General features: G+C 48.7%; 1 protein-coding gene, 1 non-coding gene and 1 pseudogene across 2 annotated transcripts; 1 reads left to right on the top strand and 2 right to left on the bottom strand.

The window, feature by feature from the left end:
* Positions 1-578: 578 nt before the first annotated feature.
* Positions 579-793, bottom strand: LOC149330334 (small nucleolar RNA U3). Its single transcript, XR_016285893.1, has one exon. It is a non-coding gene; the product is annotated as a small nucleolar RNA U3 (small nucleolar RNA).
* Positions 794-1,425: 632 nt separating this feature from the next.
* Positions 1,426-1,491, top strand: LOC149330333 (U4 spliceosomal RNA; annotated as a pseudogene).
* Positions 1,492-7,303: 5,812 nt separating this feature from the next.
* On the bottom strand, positions 7,304-11,455 carry LOC149330332 (transmembrane protein 179B-like). Its single transcript, XM_089559814.1, has 4 exons — positions 10,965-11,455; positions 9,483-9,626; positions 8,238-8,319; positions 7,304-8,162 (listed from the first exon to the last, which is right to left on the bottom strand). Exons 1-4 carry the CDS (start codon positions 11,453-11,455, stop codon positions 8,037-8,039), a joined length of 843 nt encoding a protein of 280 aa, XP_089415940.1. The 3' UTR covers positions 7,304-8,036.
* Positions 11,456-14,502: the final 3,047 nt, after the last annotated feature.

Genomic DNA, 14,502 nt, shown 5'->3' with positions numbered 1-14,502 from the left:
ACCACAGCATGCAATGCAGACAAGCGATTGCATACATTCTTATTTAATGCAAGAACCTGCAGTGCTCAGTGCACGATACTGCCGCAGGAATCGAGAAGCACTGGTGGACTGGGGTTTCTGAAGAGCCAGAGCATGCTCGATTTTCAAAAAGAAAGGAGTTAAGAGACGAGTACAGGACTGGTGAAACAAGTCTAGAGTGGGAAAAAAATTCGATGATCATCTAAAAATATTTAGTACGCTAGGAATTACTGGCTGGGTGACACTTTTCACTAACCCGTTCATTACTAATAGAATGTTGAAAGTGGACGGCTACAGATGGCAGCACCTAAGCACAGCGTGTCAGAGAAACTTTTGAAAAGTTTGTGTGTAGATGGCTGTGTTGCTGTTTTTCGTGCACTTTTCATTGTTTACCATGTCTAAATGTCTGGGCGCGCACTGACACGGTGTATTACCATTAGACCAACAGATGGCAGCACGAGTCCTAGCACTCTCCTTTGAGGTAAGAAACATTTAAAGAGCAGCTGCGCCTCGCGCAACCATATGCACAATTATGTTCTGATTTTTGAATTTATCAATCAACCACTCAGACTGAGTCTCCGCCCTCCCACCAGACAGTTAAGCCTGGGGGAACGGTCATCAATGGCAGGAACCCGGGTCGGAACCCAGAGTCCCGTAGCCGGCTTCGCGCTCAGGCGGAGACCCTCAACTCCTCATCGCGGTTGAGTGCGTTCCGAAATCGCGACTTGCGACTCGGCGATCATCCTATAGAAATGATCCTATGAAGAATGATCTTAAATTGCAATGCACTGCCATTCCAAGCCCACTTCACCGACCACGTTGTGAGTAACAGATAGCCTCGTAGAGAATTACAATTTCTACTCAGTTTAAACAAAGCCTTGCTAAAAGAGTTTCATTTTTTAAGCTGGTCTGCCTCTCTGGCAACAGTGTTTAAGTTAAACGAGTTATTTCCTTTACATCCTAAGGAACAGTCTTGCAATATAGTGGTCTGATTCCGTACTGCTCAGCTGAGTAACGCGGAGGCTGTGCCTCAAAAGCAGTGGCGACACCTTGTGGAGCAGAGCACGACTAAAATATACCTAAAACGAGGCGCGCGCGCGCGCGCGCGCGCGCGTGTGTGTGTGTGTGTGTGTGTGTGTGTGTGTGTGTGTGTGTGTGTGTGTGTGTGTGTGTGTGTGTGTGTGTGTGTGTGTGTGTGTGTGTGTGTGTGTGTGTGTGTGTGTGTGTGTGTGTGTTTTGGTTTATGGGGTTTAACGTCCCAAAGCGACTACGGCTATGAGAGACGCCGTAGTGGAGGGCTCCGGAAATTTCGACCACCTGGGGTTATTTAACGTGCACTGACATCGCACAGTACACGGGCCTCTAGAATTTCTCCTCCAAAGAAATTCAACCGCCACGACCGGGATCTTCTTTGCGCAGAGGTGGTGTCGTACCCAATGAAGTGCAAACTGAGGGGCGACTATTGCTAGTTTGTGTGTGTGCGTGCGTGTGTGTGTGCGTGTGTGTGTGTGTGTGTGCGTGTGTGTGTGTGTGTGTGTGCGTGTGTGTGTGTGTGTGTGTGTGTGTGTGTGTGTGTGTGTGTGTGTGTGTGTGTGTGTGTGTGTGTGTGTGTGTGTGTGTGTGTGTGTGTGTGTGTGTGTGTGTGTGTGTGTGTGTCGTGCTGCGCTTTTTCTTTCTGCTGATTCTGGTTACTTCCCCTTACATTGGCTTTGAAGCTGGCATTTCTACGAAAAGAAAAGGTCGATACATATCCTGACCTTGCGCTGAAAACGTCGCCATCTCATATCATCACGCGCGTTCGTGTACATATGTTAATATGTAAACAGATTTATTACAGTGTACCTCTCCCCCTGTCCTTTCTAACTGTCCCCTCACCTCTTTCATTTCACTTCTCCAGTCTGCCTGCTATCCTTTATTACCGCTGCCCCAGCTCAGGTGCTTCCAGCAGCGATAGCAGATGCCGGGGCTTGCAAAAGTCTTTTGTTTGTTTGTTTTATTAAAACCACTTACTACTACTAAACCATGGTCATCCTGGATCCCTGTAGACCCGGGTTCGAACCCGACCGCGGTGGCCGCGTTTCGATGGAGGCGGAACGCAAAAGGCGCCCGTGTGCTGTGCGATGTCAGTGCACGTTAAATATCCCCAGGTGGTCGAAATTATTCCGGAGACCTCCACTATGGCACCTTCCTCTCTTTCTTCTTTCACTTCCACCTTCCTGCCTTCCCTTACGGCGCGGTTCAGGTCCACAGAGATAAGTGAGACAGATACTGCGCCGTTTCTGTTCCTCAAAGACCAATTTACCAATTTTACTGGATCCCAGTTGGTCTTCTTGAGAACCAATAAGGGGCAACAACCTGAGGACGTCTGAACATCCTGACGTGAGCGTCCGGAGGTAATACACAGGACGTATTTGCGTTGTTTGGTGAGATGGTTGCACTGCCAGGAAATGTTCAGTCCGCACGTGGTTATGCGTAGTCCTGTACTTACATGCATGTTTAAAGATTGGTATTAACTTTGAAGGCATTTAGTGCACGCTTTGGTCGTCAACTAGATTTCATACCCGCCAAAGTTCAGTTTGAGCTAGTTGGTTGTAACGATAACTGCACAAATGGGAACTGGCGTGAAGACACGAAGACGAACACACAGAGACAGGACAGGCGTCAAATATACCGTTTAGGTTTATTTTCCGAAAAGCCGCTAATAATTAAACCACACAGGAGCACAGAAAAGCAGCAGAGAAAGAGGATGAATAAGGATAAATTCAATACACTCGGAAAGTAACATGAGCAGAGATCAAAAAGTGGGCAATGATACGTTCCAAAAACCATATCTTGGCCTGAAAGTCACAGGAATGGTTTGTCCACGAGGAAGGGCCTCTTTTCTCGATAAAATATGCTTCAAATATTTCCCTTTCTAGTCAATCCTTTGTTCTAGCTGTGAATTTTGTTCGTCGTCGTGTCCTCGCACCAGTTCGCATTAGTGCAATTATACCTGCCGTCTCCAATACATCTCCTCCAGTCCGGATGCTCTAGCTAATCACTGATTTCACACTGTCGGCTAGAGTCTTTCTATCCCTGTCCTCTCCTGTCCTCCATCCATGTCCCTTTAGGCTCGTGTTAATCCAAACAGATTGCTACTGCGCCTTTCCTCTCCGCAAAACCTCCTCCGAGGCAACGCAGCAGCAAACCAAAATTTGTTCCACGCGTTGCATTTTCATCTCTTACTAGAATATTATGAATGTAATCCATGCTGTCTTTTTATGCAGGGATACAGTAACGGTCACATGTTCACCATTCTTCGTGAATTTTTGTCTTATTAATGCCACCGCGCTGGCTCAGTGGTTATGGCGATCAGCTGCTGACCCGAAAGACGCGGGTTCGATACCGGCCGCCGCGGTCTAATTTCGATGGAGGAGAAATTCTAGAGGCCCGTGTGCTGTGCCATGTCAGTGCACGTTAAAGAATCCCAGGTGGTTGAAATTTCCGGAGCCCTTCACTACGGCGTCCCGCATAGTTGAGTCGCTTTGGGACTTTAAACCCCCATAAACTAAACTAAACCTTGCTACCATCCAGGCAAACTCACGAAAGTGAAATACACAGAAACCAGTTAGGCTTCAGTTGGATTCGAACCCATGAATGTTCGGTGCTAGGCTGACGTAACCATTCAGCCACTGCCGCAAGATTGCTGTTGTTTCTGTCTGGTATTTCTGTTTACCTAATAAGGGACTGGTGACTCAGCAGATGTTTACAAATGGACACTAGTCATAATTCAATAAATAAATTGGTTTTGAGGAAATAAAAGACAGTAACTATTTCACTTCTCGGTGGGCGCCTCAACTGCTCCGTGAGGAAAGGGAGGAAGGTGGGAATGAAAGAAGAGATAGGTGCCGTAGGGGAGGACTCCGAAATAATTTCGACCGCCTGGGGACCTTTCAATGACAGCGCACAGCGCATGTATACCGAGGGTTTCAGGGAAGCCCGCGATTGATTAAAAAAAAAGTTTTTGTGGTAACGAGAAGCTTTCTGTGGCATAGCAATACTGTAGTGATGGCGGGCATCAAAAAAACAAAAAAAAAACAGGCGAACCATGTTAACTGTAGTAGTGATCAACTAATGTAAATTTTAACTACTAACTTTTAACTATTAGCGATAGGCGCCTGATTTGACGACTTGTAGCCTGCCGTTAGGAATAGCCACTCCAGTTCTTGAAATTGCGAAAACGCGATTACCCTCGCTGCTGTGGCTCAACGAATTTAGGGAATTTCTGGCGCCATTGAAAAACAGCGCGCCAGCGGGGAGCGCAAAGTGACGTCCATCAAATCGCTACGCTCCATGACGCACGTGCCACGTGACATTCTCTGCCCCTCCCACGCGGCGGTGCTTCCCTCTCCTAGCCATTAGAGCTGCTCCAGCGCATTCCTCGCATTCCTTCTTTCTGTCTGCCTTCCTTCCTTCATCTGTGCGGTTTGCCTCCCTCCTGCAATGAAGGAAAGAAAACTCGGGACAGAGCGTTGCATAATGCAGCTGGCTTCCGCTAGGTTATTATTGCGACAGCCACCGTCTCTACCCGGCACCTGCCAAGGGGCTGAGTAAGGCGGAGGAGCGAACTCTGCGGCGCCTGCAGACAGGAACCCTTCTCTGTCCTGCAATAGCAAAACACTTCGATCCGAACACAGATGGGCGCTGCCCGCACTGTGGAGAGATCTGCGATATCTTTCACATGGTGTGGGCATGTACTCAGAATCCTCACCTTCCCCCCTCCCCCACCCCCACCCGAGAGGCATGGGAGACTGCCCTCCTCAACTGCTCCACACTGGAGTCCCAAAGGGCTCTGGTCAAGCGGGCGCGAGACGGGGCCTCGTCATGATTTTAATCCGGTCTATACATTCAAAGATATTACAACATATTATCAAAATTGTCATCGCCTTTACCCTAGCCCATGTAAAGGCTTGAAGAAGGCGGATGAGCGGCTCCTTCTCCGCCTTCTCACCAATACTTTGCTGTGCCCGGCAGCGCTAAAACATTTTGACCACTCCTTTAGCGGCAGCTGCCCACACTGTAGTGCGGTGTCTTCTGACACCTACCACATGGTGTGGGCCTGCCCTTCCAACCCCGCTATTCCCCCCATCCCCAACCCAACCCGGGAGGACTGGGAGGCGACCCTGCTCGGCTGCCACGACTTACAGGCCCAACAAGCCTTAGTCGGGCGCGCCCGGGCGGCGGCAACCGCCACTGGGGTCCCATACTAGGGACCTCCACCTAGTGTTTGTGAGGATCGGTCCCTTACGGGCTGATCCAAACATACCTCCTGTTCATTCGTAATAAATGTTTTCACCACCACCACCATGCGGTGTCCCGGACTAAGGATACCGACCATGCAGCAGGGTTATTTATTTTTTTAACACTCAAGCTCTCTTTGATTAAAGTTTTTCACCACCACCACCAATCTCTCTTGAAGATTACCTTTCCTCTTCCCTTCTCCCAACATGCCAGAGTCGGCCCCACGTGAATGCCGACACCCGGACCCGGCCAATGAAACACTTCGCAGACTGACACGCGGGGGCCGACTTTTTCCCTTTTTTTTATGAATACGTTTCAAAATACACGTGTGGGGCTCCCTCCATGACTTCCACTCATGCATTCCTTACTTTCCATCGCTCGAGTAATAGCAGTAATAAAGCTGTAGTGGTATAAAGTACACTCTTGAAAAAGTAGTAAAAAGGTAGTAAGTGTAGCAGTTACGAACTCTCATTCACTCTACTACTTGTTTACTATTTTCTACCCTTAGCCCTTGCTACCTTTTTGCTAACTATGGTCGTTAGTTACTACCTAGTTAGTTACCGTACCTTTAGCCCTAAAATAAAGTCAGAGCATACAACTAACACAAAGACTGTCGTGCGAATAAACTGGTTTTGTTTAATGGCACGTGGCGACGGGATAAAGGAAAATTCCATGTTCCAGGTTTGGGTAAAGGAACGGTCAGTTGGGAAAAGACGGATCTGGACGTTAGTGGTAGAGGCAGAGACGCGACGGAGTGGTGTGGACATTGTTTTGCACTTAACGTAGGATGTGGAATTCGGTGGCAGTGAGAGAGTGTCGTACAATCGTTTGTTGCAAGCTAAAAAACAAAAAAAAAAGACGTTTCATTTCAAACCACTGCGACCTCTACATGCATGCCTGACAACGACACCACATGTCACCCGGTACACGTACACTATGCATAGGCAGGTCGATATTTATAGCTTTCCCTTTAAAAAACACATACACAGCCACCGTCTCGACCGCGCAGCTGTGTAAAGAAGTGGGCCATCGAGTCCTGGCTTATATAAACAGGTCTCTAGCTCCTGGTATTTATACGAACGCTTCCAACCCAAATTCGAGACCCGATCAAAACATGTTTTCGGGTCGATGTCTTTTCAGGCAGGACTCACTTTCACAACATATATACACTGAGTGAGCAAGAATCGGCGTTCGCAAGTTGTGTTCTTGCTCTTAAATGTGCCGCATATATGCGCCACGCAAAAACGGGATGCGTATGCGTCTTTGAATGTTTACAGCGGGGAAGTGGGAGGTCACGAGAATGTGATGCAGGGCCTTGTGACCTTTTGACCTTGGCCAGTTAGTGCCTGTGCTCCGATGCATTAGAGGTCACTACCGGCACTGAAGCCCTTCCTTGAATTTCGGCACACGTATCTATATGCAAAAGGGCATAACTTCACCGTCTCAGCGCTCAGAAACAAAGGTAGGTACGTGATCATGTTGAGTGGCAATGTCCAGTGGTATAAGCTATACGTATATATGCACCGTCACTTAATTCGACACTTCGTTTTCGCTTGTATATATCGTTATGTTCACGCGCACTTGTGAGAAGAACATCTGACCTGGTAGGAAGGCACTGTGACCACGTGAGCACGATAGTCGAAGACACTAAGGACTACAATCATCAGATGCCACTAAAACATAAGCTCTTTGATCATACTAGTTGGGCACTCCCCACAGTTTCCGTGAATCAAAATCTGGAACTATGATTGGGTCAAGATTCAGAGGTGAGCGAAGCCGATCAGGCTGTCACACCACCTCCGGCGTTCAGACGAACTGTGCAAAACCTTTCCAAAAAGCGGCCGCTGGCAGTTTCCATATTAAGCAGTTTCGGCATATAGCGCAACCGTGCACCGCTAGCCGCCAATACGCATGCGCAGGTGACTCTAATCTGCGCATGCGCTGCTGGGGGCTCGCAGCAGTGGCTGTATATGATGCTAAGCCTTTGCCAAGTTAACACGTACATTAAAACCTGTATCAAATTCTTGCGCTGTTCTCTTGTTCTATTCTATTTATGCGCGCCGAACTACTGTGCGCCCCTGCCGCGAACATATAAGTTCTTCATACGTGTATGCAATTAGTTTGGTGGTACCCACGAAGCGCTTTTTGGAGCGGAAAAAACGTTTCAGGGCAACATCGGTATGGATGGATGGATGGAAAATAGGAGCGTCCCCATTGAAACGGAGTGGTAGCAGTTTCCACCATGCTCGGCTTTTTTTCTTTACAAATCGATCATTAAATTCGCCAGTTCCTTTAAATACATTTTCAATAATAAACATCTAACCTTATATGTCACCTCTTTCCTTCTAAGCCACTAATCTTCCATTCGCTTGTCGCTAACTTCCACCGCAGATTCATTCACATAATCAAATTGTTACCTCTAAACCATTAGGACCACTGGGGGAGTGTGACAGCATCGATGTCCGAATGGATACCACCGCATTCGAGTACAATATGTTCAGTTGTTTCTACACATTTACGACACACTGCACATGCGTCGCATCTTCTTGGTTAAATGTCTCTTCGCAGCTTGGCGTTATAATACACCCTCATCTAGCTTCAAAGAGTAGCGTACTGCCTCTTGAGTTATCATAGTACGATTCCTTCCTAGCCTATAGTTTCGAAGCGGATTTTCGGAGCTGGTATGATGAAAAGGCTATAGGACAAACTATAAGCAGGTATCCGCGCTATCGCCGTCGTCATGCCGTCGGCGTGCTCCTTGGGACCACGCTGCCCATAGTTGCCACGTCCGGGTGCAGTATGCAGCGGCAGCAAAGAAGCGCGGAGTTGAGGAACCAGCAGGCCGCAGCGAGCCAGACTGCCAGCTGCAAAGAGGCAGGAACAACAGTGAACTGAGAGCACTGAGTTGAGACGAACAAGTTTTAAGGCCAGCTTTTTACCTCGGCCCTAGTGAAAAGCGTGTGGAAGTTGGCCATTTTGATGACGCCTGGCTTCCAGGGCAGATCCTGTGCGTCGCTGCAGCTGTAATGATGTTGAGAGAGAGAGAGGAATTTTTAATGTCAGGAAAGGTGGTAAGGTCGACAGGAGTGCTGCTACTCCACGTTGGGGGAGAGAGAACAGAGAAATGCATAAAAATGGGTAGAGTGACGATGAGGTAATGATGGTGAATACAATGAGCTGTACAGGCGTGAACAATGACAGCAAACAAGGTTTGAGCATTCATTTCTTTACAACTCCATAAATAACTAGAAGAATAACAATGGGTTGGAGCGCATATGGCAGGTTCTCTCAGATCATGAATGGCAGTTTGCGAATATCCCTCAAGAAGTCTACAACAGCTGTATCTTACCGTTGCTCACCTATATGGGGCAGAAATGTGGAGGCTAACAAAGAGGGTTCAGCTTTAGGACAACGCAGCGAGCTATGGAAAGAAAAATGATAGGTGTAACATTAAGAAATCGGAAGCGGGCGGAGTGGGTGAGGGAACAAACGCGGGTTAATAACATCCGAGTCGAAATCAAGAGGAAGAAATGGGCTTGGGCAGGGCATGTAATGCGAATGGCAAGATTTAAGGGTAACAGAGTGGATTCCAAGAGACGGTAAGTGTAACAGGGGGCGGCAGAAAGTTAGGTGGGCGGATGAGATTAAGTTTGCGGGGATACGTTGGCCGCAACTGGCAAAGGACAGGGTTAATTGGAGAGACATGGGAGAGGCCTTTGCATTGCAGTGGAAGCAGTCACGCTGATGATGATGCATAAAGTGTGACCATTAGTGGTTTTTTGACAATGTAAATGATGCAGTTACTGTCTCCCTTCACGATGGACTGCACAGTTTTTTTTTCTCTGTTTTCCAGTTAGTTTTGGTCTTGGCGTATATACAATATCCAAAAGTCACTCTCAAATTTAGTGAAGAAATAACAAAAAAAAATCTCAACTTCGAGCGAAACGTTTGTTCTCACGACTGTACATGCAGTGTCGACGGCCTAATACACGCAGCCTACATGGCCCACCTGCCACCAATGTTGCTGTCTGGGGACCACCAGCCAGATCCCTACCCGTGATTTTTCGCTCACAACGCCGACATCGGATTTTCTGGACAACCGGGCCTTTAACTCTGTCGCGTTACAAACTCCTTTAGACTTTTTAATTTGGAAATAAAAGGCTTTACTGCGTACGTGTGCTCACCTGACCAGAGTCTCTCGCTCCAGAGAGTTGCAGAGGCTGGCCTGCCCCACCGTCAGCAGGACTGCAGACGTGAGCACGAGCAGCGAGAAGACGCAGGTGATGAACAGTGCCGGCGGCACCATCTTCCACGGGCTACTCTGCCTGCTGGAAGAGCGCGAGCCATTGACCACCACGTCAGAAAGCGTGACCCGAGTGCAAATTGTACCTCTACAGCAAGTGGAAGGAATAAAACTCTGATTTTTCCCAGTGGAACATCACTGGGTAAGTATTACAGAATTCTTCCGGCTTGTTCGGACTGACGCGTCTGAGCGGTCAACATCAAGTGTTGCTAAAAAAGGATCCCTGTACTTCGACCTCTGCGTAATCCGAATAAGTGTTTGGTCTCCCTCGCCAGTTGGTAGCACAGCCCCCGCACAGCACCTTTCCAGAGATGAGGCTATAGCACCGAAAAAGCTCGTTGACCCGTCATTCGTCGACTATCGCTCCTGTCCGCTATTGTGAGACATGGGCGGGGGGCGAGTTGGTGCAAATGAGTGGCATAATGACCATGCGTTTGCCACAACCATCGTGATGACATTCCTCGCGGCCCATGTCATCCGTAAGCAGCAGCAAGCAGACGCCATTGCTCGCTGCTTGCAACAACGGCTCCTATATTTGAGCGCTTCTGTTTCCAACCTTTCACACCACAGATGAATTAAGTGGTCTTGCTGAAGCCAAGTTTTCCAAAAGCTTAGAGGAATACGCTGACCAATCTGCACAATGACGGACTGATTATTCCATCCAGTGTTAAACTATAAGAGGTGCGACTGGGGGGGGGGGGGGGGGGGACGTTCCACATTTTTCCCTGCACTCTGGGCGATAACTTTTCAATTACATGTTTCGGATAATACTGGAGATAATTTTGAACAGCGATGTCATTGAGCGTCGTACCAGATCGTGCATAACATAATGTGCTAATGAAGAGTTCTGTCATTCAAATGATCATTGCAACTTCTGAGACGTTTCAAGCCCTCTTACGACCACTTGGCGTTGGTTCGATACACTCGGTTCAAGTTTTTGGCTCTTTTTCATGCACGCCGGTTAATAGCGCGTTCACACGTGTATATTGGAAGGTCTGAGTAACTATTGCAACCATCTAGTGGACATTTACAAGACAGCAGCTGTACATAAAAATTTAGAAGAAATTAACGTGGCAAAGTGAAACGAAATTGTATATCACCGCCAAAGCTGCTCGTTAACACGAATCATGTAGGAGAATATGCGGTTTCTAATGAAACTGTACCTATATAGAATCACTTTCGCATTTACACCTGCCATGATAACCTGTAAAGATGCGCTTCCATTCTGAAAAAAAAAAACGCATTCAGTGGCACGAAAGTATCGCGGCGATTTATCCGCCGCATGTATGAACTAAACTTGATAAGCGTTTCTGCAACTTCACTTCTCGTTAAACATGATAAAAGCAATGACAGTTGAGCTCACACGACATCCATGTCTTCCACCTTGCGAGAGAATGAACAGAAGATCCACAGCCACAGGAACGCATATATGAAGGACGACACGGTCGTGAAGAGGCAGAAGTCGCATGCTTTCTTGGCGCCCCATGAGCTGGCCGCGTGGTCGACGGAAAAGTATAGAGATGGCAGGTGCGGCGGAGCAGAAATGCTAACATTGGTGACGTCACTAGGGTCCCTGAGCACCACACTGACGTTAGCGAAGAGCGGGCAGTAGATCTCGAAGTTCTTCAGCACCATTCCGAAGGCCAAGATGCCAGCAAGCGAGCACAGGAATGCGCCCATGAAGAGGGCGATGTGAATCCTCTGCCACTGGTGCACACGTTTTTGATGTCGCACCATGTCGTTCTGGTTGTGCTCCGGGTCGCCTCCGGTCAACACTGGTGCTGTCCTCGCCTGCTTCACGAGTTTGTTGGAGTCACAGCTTTCGCGCGGTCGCCGCTTGTCTTTAGTACTCATCACGTCCGTGGTGGTCAAAGAACGACTTAAACTAAGCACAGAGGTGGATCTGTCAGCGCAGGAATAGTTCACTGGCCTTGAGGTACACTGCAGGGCTATTTGGTGTAATTATGAAGCTAGTGATACAGCTAAAGAACACGACACTGAACCAATCGGTGTAGTTGACGGGTTGTACAGAGTCCGACACAGTGCCTGCTAGCCGGTGCTCTGAATGCCTTCTCCTCTACCGAGCGGTTTTCCCCCTTACCTTCTACGAACCTGAACTCCGCGTGATCACGTGGTCGACCGAGCTCCAATGGAGGGCAAGGTCGTGACGCCGACGTCATGACTCTGCCACCGAAACCACGTCCGCGGAGGAACCCTGGTCGGCTGACAGACCAGTAAGCTTTCGCTCAGCCTCACTTGCGCTGCGGTTCCGTCATTATTGAGCAGCGCGCGTGCTAGGAGTCAGGTTGTTCTGATATTGAACAGAAGCGCATCGTTACGTGCGTGGTTAATACACAAGAAAACAAAGAAAGCATACCATGCATCCGAGAGCCGACTGCAAGTGTTGACTCGGCCTTCACCGTCCTGTTTATCTTGGAGCGTGTACAGTAAGCACTCTTTGCTAGTTGTAACACCTCGACACCTGCCTGCCCTGCAAAGCGTGAGAATGCTGCGTTGGCTTCGTTTCGTGACTTCTCTTTAAAGTTAGAAACTAACAAGCTCCCTTGTTGAGCACGCGCAACTATGCGTGTCCCCGTGTACTCCTGTATTGCCTACAGCGTTTCCCTTTCGCCTGCGCGTCTGCTCTTCGGTTTTAAAAAAGGCGCCCCTTACCACCGCACATCTCTTTCGCGGGGAAAAAAGCTAATTTTACGAGCCAACAAAGTAAATTGTATAAACCCCGAGGCGTCAATCGGCGGTCCCCATCTGCCGGTGAGCTTGTTTTAACTGCTCGCCGACCGCCATGCAAGCCAAGACATAAACAAACACGAAGGAAGGAAAGCATTCAGGAGAGGCTGTTACATCACATTTTTTGGAGCCGGACTTGACGGCTCCCCCACGCCCACTCCTCTACTTGGCCGCCGCCTCAGCACGCGTGCGCATGCGAAACAGACAATGCAGCAGACGCAGCAGACGACGCCGCTGCACCCAATATGGCTGCGCTTTCAGCCAACGATTCCCAGTAGTCCTTGCGAAACACGTGACTTCCGGCACACTTCTTGGCGTGCAGCACACCTCTCCTTCCTGGAGACATGAAGAAAGGAAAAGCTTTTCCTTCCTCCGTGCCTGGAGAGGAGGAAGGAAAGGAGGAACCAACAGTAGGGAACGTGGAGCCAAGCAAGAAGAGGGCACTTAGGTTACAGTGGCTCTTAGGGTGCCTCGATGCGCGCGCGCGCATCGAGGCACCCTAAGCGCGCGCATCGAGGCACCCTAAGGGCACTTCTACCGGCGCGCCAACTGCAAGAATGGTGGTCGGGGAGGGCGGGAATGTGTGTGATAAAGAGAGAGGAATTTTGCTCCTCGCCGCAGGCTGACAGATGCTCCCGCTTCTTGGTTGATTTATGGCTGCAGAATTTCGCGCCGGAGTCCGTGCCCTGTTCGCAGAGTGGAGGCGTTTCAGAGTGCGCTTTTTTGCCCTGCAAGAGACTGGGCCATGATCAAGGCGGAGTTCGAGGTTCCGTACGAGCTCTCCTCACGTAGCGTGTAGGCCAGGTCTTAGCGTACAACAGTCATCTGCGCCGCCGTAGTGAAAGCTAGACAAAGAACCGAGTGATAGCGTGTGTTCGTAAATTCACATCGTGCCTCGTCCTGCTAGGTAAACGACCCAGAGGAGTACGAACTGGCGAAAAGAAAATGTCTTTGACTCGAACAAAAAAGCGTAACTCCCGTATAGGATTTTTGATGTCTGGTGTTAAAATGAACCGCTGTTATGCCCTGTAACACCAGTAATCTGGACTGTTACCTATCGCCGTCACATTATAATCATCGATGTCGTACGTGAGATCAGCTAAGAAGAGCCCATTAAAATGATGCCGCGCCCAGTGGATATCCAAACATTTTTTTTTTTTTTTTCAGGGGTGTACTTTCGCGCATTATTGTGGGTTCTCTGCTGCGTGTATTTGCCTAAGGTGTTAAGACAACACTGCAGTGACTGAGTGATTGATGTGCTCTCCCCATACGGTGTTTTAGAGCCTTAATCCAAAGATCCCGTTGTCTCACCGCGCTCCTGGCTTCCGCACTGTTATCTCTTATTGCGATCGATTACCATCAAACGTACTTCTGAATGACGTTCAGTTAAAACCATATTTTGAAATATGTATTTGGCATACGTTTGCCGTTTCTTTACCGTTTTTAACCGGAAATTCCAAATCCTAGCTATCGACCCAACAGGACCCATTTGCTGTCATCAAGAATTGTTATAATAATAAAGCTGTTCCTGAATGCCAGCAGTCACGCCCCACGTTGGGCGCCAATTTCGTGACGGTTTTAAACATCGCCCCCCTGCACATGCAGCACAGCTGGTCCAGTCGATATATCGAGCCTGAATATTTTGAATTATTGGCTATATTGAACAGACGGATTATCTTCATTTTAAAAGAAATATACAGCGCGAACAGAGACGACGGACGAAGAAAAGGTGTTCGCGCTATATTTCTTGTAAAACGAACGTAACCCAACTAGCTCAATTTGTCATCCTACTAGACGGATTATCCCCTTGAAAATGCGGTGTAAAAGTATGGGAAAGTCGCGCTGCATATCGAATAGCAATTTAGCCGGCCGTTCGATATGCCGAACTGTGTGCCGCGCTACTGCATCTCCCAACGGCATTCTTCGATCACATTCTGTGCGCAGGGACAGGTCGGCTGCGCGACCATGGGCACCTGCTAGAAGCGCTGTAGCGCTGCGAAGCCGCGTGACCAGGTGGACATGGGGAGTGCTTGACGGTGGCCTTTGGTCTTTTGCGCTCATTTGCTATGCCAGATTGCTGTAAAGAGGGGAAGGCAAGCAAACTGTTGCGTGGCATGCTTCGCTGATGAGTGCGTTGCGGACACCAACCGTAC

This window comes from Amblyomma mixtum, chromosome 9 (genome assembly GCF_055824585.1).
Source record: "Amblyomma mixtum isolate Tamu chromosome 9, ASM5582458v1, whole genome shotgun sequence".
Taxonomy (NCBI): Eukaryota; Metazoa; Arthropoda; class Arachnida; order Ixodida; family Ixodidae; genus Amblyomma; species Amblyomma mixtum.
This window is presented reverse-complemented; position numbering and strand designations above follow the sequence as displayed.

Excerpts from the sequence above, each read along its gene's own strand:
- LOC149330332 (XM_089559814.1), bottom strand. The coding sequence starts at position 11,455 with ATGAGTACTAAAGACAAGCGGCGACCGCGCGAAAGCTGTGACTCCAAC. Across the intron at positions 9,627-10,964 it reads GTGGAAGACATGGATGTCGT|CAGGCAGAGTAGCCCGTGGA; the intron begins GTGAGCTCAACT and ends GCGCTCTTCCAG. Across the intron at positions 8,320-9,482 it reads GAGCGAGAGACTCTGGTCAG|CTGCAGCGACGCACAGGATC; the intron begins GTGAGCACACGT and ends ACATCATTACAG.